General features: G+C 49.4%; 1 protein-coding gene across 6 annotated transcripts in view; it reads right to left on the bottom strand.

Moving 5' to 3' along the window:
* NRF1 (nuclear respiratory factor 1) overlaps positions 1 to 17,117 on the bottom strand; it is a 60,648-nt gene that overhangs the window by 32,596 nt on the left and 10,935 nt on the right. For all 6 annotated transcript variants that reach the window (XM_066182601.1, XM_066182602.1, XM_066182597.1 and 3 more), the window contains 6 exons: positions 12,383 to 12,614; positions 8,935 to 9,049; positions 6,951 to 7,077; positions 5,859 to 5,999; positions 1,047 to 1,205; positions 184 to 378 (listed from right to left, as the gene is read on the bottom strand). In XM_066182601.1, coding sequence (XP_066038698.1) covers positions 184 to 378; positions 1,047 to 1,205; positions 5,859 to 5,999; positions 6,951 to 7,077; positions 8,935 to 9,049; positions 12,383 to 12,605 — 960 coding nt within the window. In that variant the 5' untranslated portion in view covers positions 12,606 to 12,614. The remainder of the gene's footprint in view (positions 1 to 183; positions 379 to 1,046; positions 1,206 to 5,858; positions 6,000 to 6,950; positions 7,078 to 8,934; positions 9,050 to 12,382; positions 12,615 to 17,117) is intronic.

The raw sequence follows: 17,117 nt of genomic DNA, 5'->3' as shown, positions 1-17,117 counted from the left end.
AGAAACCCCTGCACTGGAGAAGAGGAGGTGGGAGTTGTGAAGAGGGAGGATGAGGATGGATCTTTGCTGTGGGGTAAGACACGATCAAGACAAAACTCCCGAAGGACAAGTTTATCTCCCGATTTTCCTTCCACCACTTCCCTGTGCTGAAAATGGGATATCCAGAGGGGGGGTTCCTCTCACCTGGATGAGGGACACGGTGCCGTCGGGGTTGCTGAAGGTTTGTACCACGGTCTGGGAGGGCACCAGGTGGGCGATGCTGTGCGTGGTCGTGGTCTGCGGGGTCTGCTGGTCCTCGAAGGCGTAGAGCAGGTCCTCGCGCCCGTGCTGCTTGTAGCAGTTCTTCACGATGGTCCTCAGGGCCTGGGTCCAGGACACCTTCCAGCGGGAGGACACAGAGGGAAATCAACCCAGGGAAGGGTTCTGAACCAGCACAGAGCTGGGATTTGCATGTTTGTCTTGTCTGTCGGGTGGTTTGCGACAATTCGCAAGCAAACGACCCCAGTATTTAATCCCTCTCTGCTCAACCCCATCCTTTCCCCAAGGAACTCACCCTGGCGAGCCACCTGACCCAGTGAAGATGCCCCTGCTCAGTGCAGGGGTTGGATGAGAAGACCTTTAAAAGGGCCCTTCCAACCCAAACCATTCTGTGACTCCAAGCAGACAACCACGGCGATTTGGGAAAGCACCAAAGTGCTGCCACAGCACCATCGGCAGCCTCCCCACCCAGGGAGCCCTGAACCAGCCTGCACAGGTCCCGCTGCCTCCACACCACGGTGGCCTCCTTTGTGGCAGGCTGGTAGAAATTTCACTCCAGCCTTTTTCCACACAGTTCTCTCCTTTTTCCTGGCTCCACTGCACATCCATGACCCTTTCCTTCAAGCACAAAGCTCCCTGCTGCTCTGAACAGGACAGCGTCCCTTCCCTCCTTCAGGATGCCACGACACAGACTCTTCCTTCTGTCCCTCGAGGCAAAAAACCCACTCCCACAAACCCCAGCCTGCAGCCCCTGTGATCCTTTTGGAGGCAGGCAGGGAGACACCCACCCTCTGCTTCTGCTCCTCCGTGCGGACGTCGCTGCGGACGTTGGCCCACGGAATGTCCTCGGGCCACCAGATGGGTTTGCAGCTCTCCTTGCCCCAGCCTGGCTTCCCACGACCCGTGGAATACTTCAGCATCTCCGGGATGAAAGCTCTCAGCTGTGCCTGGAACAAACAAGAAGGTTGAGACCTTCAAAAGGTGTTCAAAAGGAGAGGAGTTTAGGAGTTGGCATCTCCGGCAGTTTTGAGGTGCCTTGTACGGAATTATTGGGTTCAACTTCCACCCTGTTGGAGCCACCAACTGGAAGAGGCCTGAATGCCCAAGGAAGGTGGATAATACTTTGCTGTCTTCTCCCAAGACTCAGCTTGGCAGCGGGTGGAAGAGAAGAAACGAAATTAAATCAGCCAGAACAAAATCAGGACACCAAGGCACGAACGCCCATTGTATTGACACTTCGCAATTCGAACGCTACCAGGAAGAGAATGAGCCAGCCTGAAATGGCAAAAAAAATATATAAATAAATCACAATAACCCATTAAAAACCCCACACTCAATGACCCCACGGTGGCGGGAACTCAGGCATGAGCTGATGTATCTTTTACAGAGATGCTGAGAGGGGATGGAGCTTCAGCGACTGCTGAAATGTGGAGACCACGATCTCACGCTTCTCCAGCCCTGTCCTGCCCAAATAAACACAGAACTCACACAGGGTTTCGTGGCAAGATTGGGTTTGTTCCTTGGAACACCAGGAAAAGGCTGGTTCAGCTGCAGAGCACAGCGGGAAGGAGAGAGTTCTCCTTATGTCAGAGGAAATCACATTTAGAGCTTAAAAACTGCATTCAGGAGCAGCTCCCTGCATCCCTTCAGAGCTTTTAGAGTAAATTATTTCATAGAATCACGGAGTCGTTTTGGTTGGAAAAGACCTTGAAGTTCCCCAGCACTGCCAAGGCCACCGCTGCCCCAATGTCCCCAGGTGCCACATCCACGGGGCTTTGAAATTCCTCCAGGGGTGGGGACTCCAAACCTCCCTGGGCAGCTGTGCCAGGGCTGGACACCCTTTCCAGGAAGGAATTTTCCCTAAAAGCACATTTTTTCCAGCCTGTCCGTGATCCACCTTCCACTGCAGGGCCAACACTCACTCTGGCGTGCTCCAGGTTCCCTGGATGAAGTCTGGTGAAGGGAGAAGAAATAATTCCCCCACAGAGCAGTTCCGTTAAAAATAAGTTGTTCATATTTCAAGGGAGAAAAGGATTTTGTTCTTCAGAAACACTGCAACAAACACAGCTGAGTTGGGAAAAGGAGGGAAAACCAGAATGGAGCTGTAAAAGGCTCAAGTTCACTCCCAAGGATTATTATTTAGCAGTAACTCTGGCCAATAATTTAACATTAACTGCCCAACGAGATCCTGAACAGCACAAAAAGCAAAAATCGCTTTGTTCCAACAGCCAGGGAACAGCAGCAGCCAATGTTCACAAATGTTTCCAGAGCAGGGAATTTCAGCTGGAGTCTCCAGGGCTGTTGCAGTCCCATCAGCTCTGGTGTGGCAGGGAGTTCACTCCCAAGGATTATTATTATTATTTACCAATAATTCTGCCCAAAAATTTATTCGAATAAACCTGATAGCAGCATTTTTTAAAAAAATTTGAGTTGCCTGGTGTAAAAACAGTTAAAAGCTCCTTCCCTGCACTGCCATCAGCAGCGCTCCTTGTTTCCAGCTGGATCAATTACTGCTCCATGGAAGTTGAGGGCTTAAGCTACTCAAGGTACTTGTTAAGGAGGGTTTGTCTTTAATCCACGGGGGAGACAATCAGCAGCACTGTCAGGAGAGAGGACTTGGCTAATTAGTGCCCTAACGAGGCCCTGCCACAGGTAATGTCCCCCCAGACAAAGCCCCCACATCCCTCAGGGCACAGGTGAGAACATTCACCTGCAGGTTCTGCTAACACCGTCCAGGAACCACCCCCCCAAAAAAAAAAATCAAACACCTGCTGCAAAAAATCCAGTGGCACACTCCAGTTTGGAAAGGGTTCAGGTAACTCCCAGGATGGAGGATTTAGGAGAAACATTCCTGTGAGAAATGTTTCTTTGCCACCCTTTCAAACAGGCTCAGCGTTTGAACTTTTAACATTAAATTCAAGGATTAATGGTACTGAGCTATCTCAATCCCAAATGCAACAGCCCAAAGCACAGCCAGCCGTATTCCAACTGCTCTCCAGAGCTGGAAACAAGAAGGAAAGTGGTTTCTAGAACAGAGCAAAACCCGTGGCTGGGAATGTTCTACACATCCCCACAGCTCAACCTCGGCATCTCTGGGAAAGGCAAAGACGAGTCCAGGCAGGACCTGGAAGTGGGAGAGGGAAAAAACCAACGGCACGAGAGCTGGAAGTGAGCCCTCATCCCTGAATCCATCCCTGCTGCCCCTTCCCAGAGCTGGAAAACCATAAAATCATCCAGGCTTATTGCTCAGCTGCATGGGAGCTGATTCCAGCAAGGATTCTCCTCCTGCCACGTGCCAAGGAGCAGCTGGGAGAGCAGGAATGCAGCTGCCAGAGGGTGAAACGGGCACCACCAGGAGTTTTTGAGAGGCCCAGAAAAACTTTTACTGGCTCCTACAAGCAGGTTATAAATCATGGGGGCTTCAAAAAAATAAATCAGATTAAAGGACAAACCACCCGTTCATAAAAGAGCGAGAGCTGACTCAAGCACTGATCTCAGCTTGGTTAAGCTCAGATTACCCAATTTTACTCCTCACTCACATCAAGGAGCAACTGAGAAGAAGTTGAGGGACAAACTCAGCTGTCACCCACGCCCAGAAAGCACCAAGATTCCCCCTCTGTGAAGGCTGAAAATCCCACTGCCACACGGGTTTTCCTGCCCAGCCCTGGTGGGTGATGCTCTCCCTTCCCAAGGTCAGAGAAACATCTTTGCCCAGGCAAATGAAGGCTTCATCTCCCTCCAGACCACTGGGGAAGCAGAGCAATTAAAAGGAGTTATTTTCACCTCCTCACTCATGACACCTCTACACCTGCCTGCTGGCACCTGCTGAAAGCAGAGGCCTCATTTTTTCCAGTCCCTGCCATCCTAATTGTATATTTTTTTGTTGTTGTTGCAGTTTTTCCATAGGGCTTTGTGCAACTTGGTTGCAAAAAAAAAAAAAAAAAAAAATCTGTGTTTTTTTTGTTTTGGTTTGGTTTTTTACTAGAAAATAAAACAATTATACAGGAAGCTCTGGGAATCAAGATTCCCACAAGAAATGACGGCACCTCTGTGCACAGCTCAGGAGAAACCTTTCCAGCAGAGCTCTTCTGAGCTACCTCATTGTGCTGGAACAATCTAAAAAGATCCCTGTTTTTCTACCCTAAAAGCAGCAGGAGAGGATTTGAAATAAGAGGTTCTGCATCAGCACTTTGGGCTGGCTGAGCAAAGGCCCTGCAGGACAAGGAGGAGAAAAACATTTCCATGGGAAATTGTTATTAGTACATAACAAAAGCTGCCCAGGAGCAGCTCCCGAAGGTGCCACCTTTCCACAGGAGTTTAAAAATCCAAGAAATAAGTTTTTGTCTTATTTGTCAGGGATTGGGAAAATGATCTGTACCAGCCAAAGCACAGTAAGCTGAATAAAATTTTATTCTGAGCGTGAGCTTGTCTGATTCCACTAAGAAATGGAAATGGTGCTTTGGGCAGGGTGTGGCCTCTGCAGAGCACAGAAAAATCTGCACATCTTTGCCCTGCTTTGACACCTCTTTGTGTGCTGCCCTTTCCATCTCACTACTCCCTTGGAAAAAAAAAAGAAAAAATTGTCTTTCAGCATTTAAAATTCTTTGTGGTGCCGCAGGCTGGGTGTACCCAGAGCCTCCTGCCTGAATTCAGGTCCTGCATCCCTGGGGAAGGAGATTTCCCTCCAGATGAAGCTTTCCTGGGGAGTCCCCTCCACTTTTCTCCCAGCAGTGAGGTCAGCAAAGGGCTGGACCTGGAGAGAAGTGGTTTGGAGGGAAATAATAATAATAATAATAATAATAATAATAATAATAATAATAATAATAATAATAATAATAATAATAGTAATAATCTTTGCCTGGGCAAAGATGTTTCTCTAACCTTGGGAATGGAGAGCATCACCCACCTGGGCTGGGCAGGAAAATCCTCTCTTGTTTCCTTAGGGTAGAAAAACAAGGATCATTTTAGGAATGGCCCTCATCATTCCAGCACAGTGAGGTAGCTCAGAAGAGCTCTGTTGGAAAGGTTTCTCCTGAGCTGTGCACAGAGGTGCCATCATTGCTTGTGGGAATCTTGATTCCCAGAGCTTCCTGTATAATTATTTGTATTTTCTGGTTTAAAAAAACAATCAGTTTTTTTTTCCACATGCCCAGGGCAGATAATTCCAACAAAAAATATCTCACTCAGGGTCTGATCTGGGGTTAAACCTTTGGCAAATTCCCCTCTGCTACAGGAAGAAACAGAAGAGGGAATGAACTACAGGACAGAGAAAGGTGTCCACGAGTGACCTCCCCAACCTCGGATCGTGGCAAAGCGTGGTGGAACAAACATTCTCCCTGCTCCCACTTCCTGAGAGGTACCAAAACCAGCTCCAGCAACCCGAGCTCTCCCTCACCAGCATTTTTTTTCCACGGAGAAAATCAGCACCACTAACAAAACTCCACACCCAGCCACGAGCTGAACTGCTACAGCCCCGGGGGGGGGAAAAGAGAAGGAGATCAGTCCCCTGGAGATGCAGCCACACAGAAACAACAGGATGTGACTGTGAGATGCCAAAAATCCCTCTCTTTCCCCTGCCTCTGCCTGCAGGGGCTGCTCACCTGGGTCATTTTGTCCACGGAGACGGGGATGCCATCGATGGTGAGGGGTGGCAGCTCCGAGTTGACCTCCTGAGGGGCCGGGGCGTGCTCGGCCAACGCCGACTCCAGGTCCTCCAGGATGGTGCTCTTGTACTTGCGTACCTGTGGGGCGGGGGGAGAGTTGTTGGGCTCAGGTAAACAAGGTGAGCAGCACCAGGAGAGGAGCAGGATGCAAGGCCCAGCCACCTTTCCTCAAGGTGCTGCAGAGCAGGAGGAGCAAACAGGGCCACAGCTGGCAGGAAACACTCGGCGGCCCCCGAGACCCGGCCCGAAGGAAGAGGTGCTGATGAAACTCCAAGTAACGCTGGCAAGGGAAGGGTTTGTGGGATGAAAGGAAAAGTTCTGGAGGCAGGAATTGTCATGGGCAGGGCTGAGCTCAAACATGTAAATTGTTTGGGGATGTTTAGTCCGGAGAAAAGGGGGATCGGGGGGGACCTTGTGGCTCTGCACAACTCTCTGACAAGAGGGGACAGCCAGGGGGGTCGGGATCTGCTCCCAGGGAACAGGGACAGGAGGAGAGGGAACAGCCTCAGGGTGGACATCAGCAGGAATTTCCTCATGGAAAGGGTGGTCAGGCCTTGGAACTGCCCAGGGAGGTTTGGAGTGCCCATCCCTGGAGGTGTCCAAGGAATTTCTGGATGTGGCACTCAGTGCTCTGGGCTGGGGACAAGGTGGGGGTTGAGGCACAGCTTGGATTCAAAGATCCTGGAGGACTTTTCCAACCTCAGGGATTCTGTGGGCATGACCTGTTCCCTCTGATTTTTAATCCAGGATATTTCCCCCATGGTGAGATGTGCCAGGCAGCCATTCTTACAGAGAAGAGAGGACCTCAGTGCTGCCCTCGTGTCAGGGAATCACAGGAACATTAAGGCTGGAAAAGATCTCTGCAATCACTGACTCAACCAGGTCCAGCTCTGTATTCCACAAAACCTAATTTTCTTTTTTTTAACATGACCTTCAGATCCCTACCAGGCTTCCAAGGCTGCCCTGAGCAGGACGAAATCTGCAGAGGAGGTGAGGAAGTTCTTTCCTCCCTTTCCCAGGGACACCTACCACGTTCTCCAAAGGTGCAGCACCGAAGACTTTGAAGACAGGGTTGGGTTTGGAGGGTGAGATGCACAGGACGATGGCCTGCTGCCCCACTCTGGTGGTGTACTCATCCAGCGTGGCCCGGAGCTTCCTGAAACACAGGGGGAAAACCACGAATGGGCATCAGCTGAAAAGCCCTGCAGGAACACAACCCCTCTGACTGCCAGCTCCCTTTCACAAGGCAGGTGAGAAACACAGCCCCAGCTGCTCAGCTTGGCCACCTATTGAGTTTATTCCACTGCTCCACGGGCCTGCTGTGCTCCCTGCAGTCACCCAGCAGCTCAAATGGCAATTACTCTCCCCTCTCTCCTTTCCTCGTTGATGTAAAAAGAGAAATCACCAGAGCAGCAAAGCTGGGGCAGCGCTTCCACTCTGTCTCAGCGACACAAGGCTTGTGTTTTGTTGAAGCACCTGAATGATTCATCAAAAGAGGCCAGCAGACCGAGGTTGTTTTACATCCAGATCATGGCAGTGCAACTCTCCAGCACCAAAGCCCTGCTCAGACCAGAGCTGTAGGAATTCGAGCCGCAGGATAGGCAAGAACTGGAAATATTGCAACAGCTCAGCACAGGAAAGCCAGGTGTCCCAACACCTGCCCCATCAGCAACTCCCTTGGGAGTTAAAACGTTCCACTGGATATTTTCTGCCTCTTATTCCCTTTTAAGCAGAGCAAGAGTCAGAAACGGCGGCAGAAACTCCAAAAGGAAGAGAGAAGCAGCGTTTTTCCTCAGAAAACCTGAGCACCCCATGAGGTGACAGCTCAGTCCCTGTCCCGGTCATTTCAGAACCTGCTGTTGCCAAAAAAGCACCACCAGCTACGCACAGATCCCACTGTGAGGGGTTTGAAATTACCACTTGATTCCCAGCGGTGTGAAAATCAAGCACAAAAGGTGTGTTCAGCTGGTCAGAGCGGGAAAAAAAAAAAAAGATGTTTAGTCGTTATATTAACGTAGTAAAATGAAGCAGTTGCGCAAAAGGAGAAGAAATAATTCCTTCACAGAGCAGTTTCTTTAAAAACAAATTGTTCATATTTCAAGGGAGAGAAGGATTTTGTTCTTCAGAAACACTGCAACAAACACAGCTGAGTTGGGGAGAGGAGCAAAAACCAGAATTTAGCAGTAACTCTGCACAACAATTTAACATTAACTGCCCAGCGGAATCCTGGACAGCACAAAAAGCAAAAATCGCTTTGTTCCAACAGCCAGGGAACAGCAGCAGCCAATGTTCACAAACGTTTCCAGAGCAGGGAATTTCAGCTGGAGTCTCCAGGGTTGTGCAGTCCCATCAGCTCTGGTGTGGCTCGGGGGCCATCAGGTGGGCAAACAGCCTCAGAGCACCTGGAATGCAACACCTGGAGGGCTGTGGAGGTCTGCTCTGCATCCACAGGAAGTTTCTAAAGCCAAAAAAAGTGTTTCAACTCAGGCAGGAATCTCCCCTTGATTATTCTTCCTGAAACCGTGCTCTAAACCTTTACCCCAGTCTTCAACGTGAGGTTTGTCCAACGGCAAAGGAAATTTGGATAGGAACACGCTGGATTTATTCCCAGAATGGGCTGATCAAGCAAAAAAAGCTTTTTTTTTTTTTTGGTGAGGCAGATAAATCCTCTGCAGAGCTGGGATATGGATGGAGCTTCAACTTCTGCTAAAGCCACTCTGGATATCTTGCAATGTCCCCGTGACAGAGTTAACTGGCGACCAGTTGGGGTTGAAACAGAACAGTGAACGCACCGGAGCGTCAGATCACAAAACCACCTCGGAGATGAGCAGAGCTGCATTTCAACCCTTTAATGCAAACTAAACCACAACTCTTAGGTTCTGGAAAACACTCCCCCAAAAAAAAAAAATCCCCCGAGCTGGGTGACTTCTGGGCAGCACTTGGTGTGACCATACCGAGCCACCAGAGCTGGCTTGGAGGCCACTGAGGTGGCAGGGACAGGTGAGTCGCTCACCTGAGCAAACGTGTCTGCTGCCTCTTCCGAATGGAGGGGTTGGACTCAAAAACGTGAGGTCGCTTCCTTTTTTTCCCCGTCGCCACGGCGGCAGCTGCTGCCATCCCCACAGGGCCTGTAAAATGGAAGCACAGAGGGTCAGGTCAGCAACCAGCAGCTCAGGAACTGCCCAGCAGGGACGTTGTCACTGCCCAGGGTGTCCCCAGCAGGGCCAAGTGACACAAATTCCTCTCTGAGCTCTGCTCTCCAGCGCTGGAGGTGCAGAGAAAGGCTCCGGTCCCCAGGCTGGCAAATCCCAGCTCAGTCCCGGGTGAAAGTCACATTCTTCAGCCTAAAGTTTTCCTTACACTCACAGAATTCTTTATTTCATCTTCCAAACACACTGAAAAAATCCCAGGACTTTGAATAACTGACTGATCTGAGGAGATCCTGGTGGCTGGGAAGAAGAAACCAGGTCCAGCTCCACAAATCCAACTACAGCATCAGGAGCCTGAGGCTTTCCTGAGGGATTGAGGATCTGTTCTAATGGGGAAAAAAATGTAAAATCCAGAGTTCCCAGCGTTGTCCTACCGGAGTCTTCTGAAGACCATCCCAGGCCAGAAAATCCTGTGTGCTAGAAGGGGAGGGGAAAGAAAAAAATCCTGCAGGGCGGGAGGGTGGAAAATGCATAAGCAAGGGATGCTCAGGGGGTGGTGGAACCTCACAGGTTTGGTCTAAATTCTGACACGGAGTCAGGCCAGACTCCCAGTGCTTCATTATCACCCCATTTTTCTGCTAATACAGACCCATCACAAGGCCAGTCTGGAGGACATTTGGCTCCACTGGGAGGAATCTGTGATTCTGAAGTACTTTCCCAGTCCAGGATCTTTTGTGGATTTCCCTGGGAGAGCCCTAACACGTGAGCTCCTGACTCAGCAAAGGTTTTTGGGGTTGTTTTTTGTTTTTTTTTTTTTCTGTTGTTTACGTGGGGCCTGAAATAATTTTTGCTCTTTGACATATTTGGTATTTTATTTTCGTTTCTTGAGGCAGCATGTATAAACCAGCAATTCCCAGCACCTCAGCGATCCACACAGAAATGATTAAAGTGGCCGGCAGAGTTTGTGGAGAGAATTTCCTGTGGAATATTCCTGTGGGTGGGATGGATCAGTGATGCCTTAGGATTTAGCTTCTGTATTTTTCAGATCCTGTACTGCTTTTTAGTGTATAACTCTTAAAATTTCATTGCTGTCAGCTGCTGTCGTCCAGTTTTATTCAGACAAAATAATTCCTCTCTAGGCCTGAAACTCAAAGACTCCTTCACTGTCTCAGGCCCTGAGAGATGTAAACAGCAGTGAATCGAGGGGGAAAAACTTGGAGCAAATGACTTCATTACCTGAAGCTGTAATTGGAGGATTAACCCCTGATATGTAAATGGACCAAAGTTAGAATTGTCTGAAAAACTCATGACCACCATCCACCTTGAATGTAGCCTCTGCAAGGCTTCTGACTGCCCAAGGTGTTCCTATTCGTGCTGGTTTTGCACTGATTGAAGAAAGCAAAAAACAATTTAGTAACTAGCTTTGAATGTTGACAGCCCGATTAACCAATTAAAGGTTTTGAAGGTTTCATTCTGATTCTTATTAATATTTTCTGTCTTGCAGTTTTGTTAACAAACCCGTCTTTATACCCTTTGAAGTTTTGAGCCTGCTTTGCTTTTCTCCTAGTCCTATCTCAGAGCAGGAAAAAAGAGTAAATAATTCTAGTGAGCCCTCAAACCACTACGGTACTGAAGGCCTTCAGTAAATATCCTCTTCTATTCTCTTAATCTTGTCCAGCCTCTGTTTTAGGCAGCCACTCATCAGCAGGAGGTGATGATGATGATGATGATGATGATGATTGTCTTGGGTTGCAATGCAGGATTGCAATGCAGGGTGGTAACCAGGGGTGTGTATTCTATTATCATCTATTAAAACCAGGTGGGGAAGCGTTTCTTTATCCCTTCCAGGACCCATCCTTCCTCCAGGGGATATCTGCTGTTCATGGGCCATCGAGGCTCACTGCACGGCTGATACAATTCCATCATCCCGGGGGAGGAGCCCAGCATTCCCGCCTGGATAAAAGCTGAGATTTGGAACTCCAGCACAGCCCGTTTGCACTGGATTCCCAGAGGAAAACCAGACCCAGCTCAGCACCACTGGACCCTCCTACAGGATCATCTCTACTCCAACAGAACCACATCCGTCACTGCAGGAGGACAGGACTGGGCTGCCCCCAACACCCTGACCAACAGTGGGTCAGGTCCTATTCTGACACTGTCAGCGTTTCTAGGATTCTTTTTGTTTGTCCTTTTTTGCACGAGCACATTTGTATTTTTAACGTTCCTAGTAAAGAGCTGTTATTCCTACCCCCGTATCTTTGCCTGAAAGCCCCCTTGATTGCAAAATCATAATAATTTGGAAGGGGGGGGTGGGTGGGGTTTGCATTCTCTATTCCAAGGGAAGCTCTGGCTTTCGCCTGGTAGACACCTGTGCAGCCCTGGTACCTGCCTGAGATATTTTGGTTTTCTGAAATTCTTTTCCCAGAGAATTTTCTGTAAACAAGGGAGACATGTTTTTGTAACTGTAAACTTTGTTTACATTCTTTCCCTAGGAGGGATTTCTTCTTGATGTCCCTCTGGTCTAACCAATGTGATTGAAGAAGTTTGTCTTTGTTTCACCAATCAAATTGGTCTGTGTAGAATAGTATATAAGGGAGACACATCCCAAAAAGAAAGGAGCCATTTTCAGCCTTCTGAGGTCAGAGTCTTGTGTCATCGTGGCGTAAAACGTCACACCTGTCTTCCCAAACCACAAAAATTCTCCTTTCCAAGGGAAGCTCTGGCTTTCCCTGGCAGACACCCATAATCCCAAACCAAGACAATTCTCCATTCCAAGGGAAGCTCCAGCTTACCCTGGCAGACACCTGTCTTCCCAAACCAAGACAATTCTCCATTCCAAGGGAGGCTCCATCTTTCCCTGGCAGACACCTGTCTTCCCAAACCAAGACAATTCTCCATTCCAAGGGAGGCTCCAGCTTTCCCTGGCAGACACCCATAATCCCAAACCAAGACAATTCTCCATTCCAAGGGAGGCTCCAGCTTTCCCTGGCAGACACCCATAATCCCAAACCAAGACAATTCTCCATTCCAAGGGAAGCTCCAGTTTTCCCTGGCAGACACCTGTCTTCCCAAACCAAGACAATTCTCCTTTCCAAGGGAGGCTCCGGCTTTCCCTGGCAGACACCCATAATCCCAAACCAAGACAATTCTCCATTACAAGGGAAGCTCTGGCTTTCCTTGGCAGACACTCACAATCCCAAACCAAGACAATTCTCCATTCCAAGGGAGGCTCCATCTTTCCCTGGCAAACACCCATAATTCTAACCCATAACTCCGACCATGATGATGATGATGATGATGACGGAGCTTTACCTGCGGCCGCCAGGTGCGCGGTGACCTCGTCGGCGGCCGTGGAGTTGAGGATGTCGGAGTCGTCGTAGGAGGTGTCCTCGGGCGAGGAGGGCGAGTCCTCGTCGGCGCTCAGCATGCTGTGCTCCGTGTAGGTGGCCACGTGCACCTGCTGCACCTGCTGGGCCACGGCGTGGGCCTCGATGGTCGCCATGTGCTCTGCCTGCGTCACTCCGTGTTCTTCCATCAAGAGTCACTGGCGGAGGGGACAAAAAAACAAACCGCAAAAAATAATCGTCGTTATTATATGCCGGGATGGTTTTAATAACGATAGACTCCAAGCTACTTGGAGGGCTTAAAAGGGAAAGTTGATTAAAAGTTTAATTAACCCCCGCTCCTCCCTCCAAATTGTTAGAGTTTTGCAATTAAGGGGGGCTTTCAGGCAGAGTTTAGTTTTATACGGTGTTTTGGTTATTGGTCACTTAGAACAACACCCATCGATTGTTTCTTACAAGCCAACGACGAGTTAGAAAAAAACAGGTTTTTCACCTCCCAAGGATCGTTTTTGATGCCTCCTCACAATCCCAGGCCAGTGCAGGAAAGCACTAAGTTCCCACAGGCTCTGCTGTGGGATGCCTAGGGTTTTCTCCCTGACCTGAGTGTCAGCACCCACAGGCTGTAAACACGAGGGACGGAGATTTTGTAGACAGAGGATGTCTACAAGAGAGAAATGACAACTCCACCAGGAGCCAGGAGAGGAACTTCGGGTCAAAGGGTTTGGAAAAATCCACACTGCCAGGCGGAGCACAGCACCCAGACGCCATTCTCTCTGCTGGAGGAAAGGTCCACAAGGATCCTGCAGCCCTGAGATTCCCTCACCCGCCCGTTAAAGGGTCAAAGCTGGGACTTGGTTTGGCCACATCTTTCAGGGAAGAGGCCTGAGGGTGACACAAAGTCTCCTCTGGCCTCAATAGTTCAGGACACAAATGAGGATGCCAGTACAGAATGCCAGGATCGTGAAGAATGGAAAAGACCTCCGAGATCATCGAGTCAAACCTATGCCCCCTCCCCAGCCCAGAGCACTGAGTGCCTCATCCAGCCCTTCCCTGGACACCCCCAGGGACAGTGAGTCCACCACCTCCTTGGACAGCCCCTCAACAAGGCCTGGCCACCATTTCCATGGAGAAATTCCTGCTGGTGCCCACCCTGAGCCTCCCCTGGCCCAGCCTGAGGCCGTTCCCCGTCCCCCTGTGCCTGTTCCCTGGGATTAGATCCCAAATCCCTCTCCGGCTGTCCCCTCCTGGCAGGGACTTGTGCAGAGCCACCAGGTCCCCCCGATCCCCCTTTTCTCCAGGCTCAGCCCCTTTCCCAGCTCCCTCAGCTTTTCCTGCTTCTCCAGACCCTTCCCCAGCTCTGTTCCTTTCCCAGAAACACTCCAACCCCTCCAGATCTTTCTGTTCAGGAGAGGCCCAGACCTGGACTCAGAGCTCAGAAACAGGCAAAGCCATCACACAACCCAAGCACAAACATCACAGGAAAGTGATTTATTTCAGGCGTCCAGCGGTAAAGCACTGAGCAAAGCGGCAGCTTACAGAGTCAGCAGGGCCCTGGAGCACACACTGGGAACACAGATCTGTGCAGAAGGAGCAGGATGGGAGGTGCAGGGATATTTTCAGCCTGTGCCTGCTGCACGTTTGTGGAAAAGAAACGGCACATCCCTAAAGGTATTTTCAAACAGGAGAATTAGAACCTCAACCCTCAAAAAACAGAGATTCCCCAAAAAGGGAACCTGTTCCTGCTCAGGGCAAAGAGCAGAAAGAGGCGGCCAGCTGCAGGGAATGAGAAAATAAACAAAAAAAAAAAGATCCTGACCATGGAATTACAGCTCCTGACTGACACCAGCTCATGGGATGCCACGGAGGGGTCAATGAGAAACGGGAACCCAAAAAATTTGATCAAGAGGGTTATTTTGACCAAACAAAAAGGAGGTTGCAGCCACGTAGGGGGTTGGTCTCTTGTCCCAAACCACAGGGCAAGAGGAAACGGGTTCAAGTTGTGCTGGGGAGGTTCGGAGGGGATTTTAGGGAACATTTCTTCTCCAAAAGGGTCGTCAGTGGAACAGGGAAGTGCTGGAGTCCCCATCCCTGAAGGGATTGAACAGACCCTGGGGACATGGGGATTGGTGGTTCTGGGGAAGGGTTGGAATATCCCAGCCCGAGGGACAGCAGAATTGTTGTTGGGAGACTGTCACAAACCCACTGAGGCTACAGCTAAAGCCAAACCAGCTTCAGACTCCCAAGCCTCCCTAAAAAGCCGCTGGAGTCCGATGCTGCTGTTGTCCAACCCTGTTTACAGCTTGGGCTGTAATATTAGAACCATCCAAAAATAGCAGGAGCTCAAGCAGTGCCAGTGAGGAAGGGACTGAGAGGCACATTGAGACAAACCGAGAATTCCTGGTGGGAAAAACAATCAGCCCCAACCTCCTTCCAAGAAACTCATTCTGCCACCCCCAGAGAAAAATGGGTGGGGAAAAAATTTTTTTTCAAGTAAATCCTTATGGATCAGCTTAACAGATTTCCCAGGACACGGAGCTTTTCCTGGAAGGGGACATTGCTGCTTTTCTTACCGGAGCAGTGCAGTGTTAGGAATTTCCATTGAAATTTTAAAAAATCCATGGAAAAATGTGATCGGAATACGACTGATAGAGCACAGTGACTTTCAGATGCATCAGGAGACAAGACAACGGATGATACCACTGGAAGGAAACCTCCCACTCCAAGGCAACCTACACCTAATTCCACAAACACTGAAACCCCGGGGAAGCCATTCCCACATTCAAATTATTCCCGAAGGATTCCTGACAGCAGCCAGGCTCTGTGGGCCAACACCTTGACTGGCAGGTGAAGGTGTCACCAACCTGGCCCTGTGAGGCATCCGAAGGGTGGGGAATGGATTTGAGCAGGGATTTGGGCACAGGGATGGAAGGAAAGCTGTTCCTGGTTAGCTTTAGAGATGAGCACGCATCACTCCAGAGAAGGAACGCTGATGCCTGTTTTTGTCCCCAAACCAGAGCGGTGTCAGGCTCAGGGAAAGCCGAAAGGACGCAGCAGTGACATTTCCTGGTAGCTGTGGCTTAGTCCAGAAGGTCTGGATGACAGCCAGAAGGAGTTTTAAAGTCATTTTAAGTGACATTTATAAAAAACATGAGGATGAAGTGCCTCACATCACACAGTGCAGCTGCTTCATGGGTGTGTCAGGGGTTCCTCTGATGTGCTGTCAGCCCTGACACCGTGGCGGGAGGAACACCAGATGCAGGAGGAAAGAGCAGAGCTGCACCACTCAAAACCAGCAGAAAACATCGGGAACCGCTCATAAACCTCATCAATTCTACACCAAATTTAAACCCGCATGGACTGAAATGAACTTCCCTGTGGAGTGACTGTAACAAGCCATAACTCAACCCATAAAAAACCCCACGGACACCATCCTGTACCATCTCCATCCACGTTAATGGGTGCTTAAAACTGAGCCCAAACTAAAAATTCCACACCAGAAAAAATCCTGAGGAGCAGCAGCACGATGGAAAAACTCCCTTACACAAGCAGAGCGCCTGGAATTATTTTAAACCTTCATCCCACTGAGGAGGTTTTGCTTCAGATGCCGCAGGAGACACAACTGAGACAGAATGAAGCGGGAGATGAGCATTTATCCTCTGGAATCTTAAATCATGAGGCCATTTTTACCAACTCAGCCCACAGCACATTAATTTGAAACCCTGCTCGGATCAGCAATAAATAAAAGAATCGCTGGGTCTCGCTTCTTTGGTGGTTTAAATAATTTTGAAAGGAAGCAAAAGAGGAATTATGCGGAGATTTTGAGAGACCTGCTTGCTCTGTCCTCTCTGAGCACGCATGAGAGGATCCCGCCCAGGATCCAAGCATGAAAGGGGAACGCAGGGACAAAGTTTTAAGTGAAATTGGGTAGATTTACATCAGACATAAGGAAGAAATTCTTCCCTGCTGCCCAAAGTAATTGTGGCTGCTCCTGGATCCCTGGAAGGGTCCAAGGTCAGGGTGGACACTGGGGTTTGGAGCAGCCTGGGACAGTGGAAGGTGTCCCAAAGCAGGGGACAGCACTGGATGGGCTTTAAGGTCCCTTCCAACCCAACCCATTCCATGATTCCACCATTCTGAGACAGGGTGGGAACGACCAACGGCATCCAAAACACCAAATACAAGGATCTGGTGTTCAAACTGATCAACCAAGTCGGTGTTCTTACAAAACCTGCTTCTTTGCTAATTATCCTGATTGTCAGAATTCAGCCTTCGTATTTTCACATCGAGGGTGAGTCATTCTGAGTGGAAAACCAAAGGGGAAAAGTTCTCCTGCGTTCTGCACCAGCATCAACATGAAAACCAACACGACATTTCATACCTAAAAGTAAAATTTTATAACTGAAATGCAGGAATTGGCAAAACCCTAGCGGCAAAAAGGAGAGATCAGCTCTCACACAGCCTGCTGAGGGTGCACAACTTTTCCCCAATCAAAGGTTTTGGGAAAGAGGAAATCCCATCCCAGCAATGAACATTATTGCATGGATGTCCCCAGCTCAAGCAGCAGCTCTGCCGCTTCTCTGCGAGGAGCTGGAAATTACCGGGGAGGAAAAAGAGAGGATTAAAGTTCTGAAAACTCAGAATCCTCTTTACAAGTGATCAAAGTCCCCAGTTAGTTTAACAGACACATTAACGAGGTCAGGGGG

The sequence above is a fragment of the Chamaea fasciata genome, unplaced genomic scaffold (genome assembly GCF_029207755.1).
Source record: "Chamaea fasciata isolate MVZ Bird 193981 ecotype frontalis unplaced genomic scaffold, bChaFas1.0.hap1 SCAF_5, whole genome shotgun sequence".
In the NCBI taxonomy this organism is placed as follows: domain Eukaryota; kingdom Metazoa; phylum Chordata; class Aves; order Passeriformes; family Sylviidae; genus Chamaea; species Chamaea fasciata.
The sequence above is the reverse complement of the archived record's forward strand: the minus strand, read 5'-3'. Positions and strand labels throughout refer to the sequence as shown.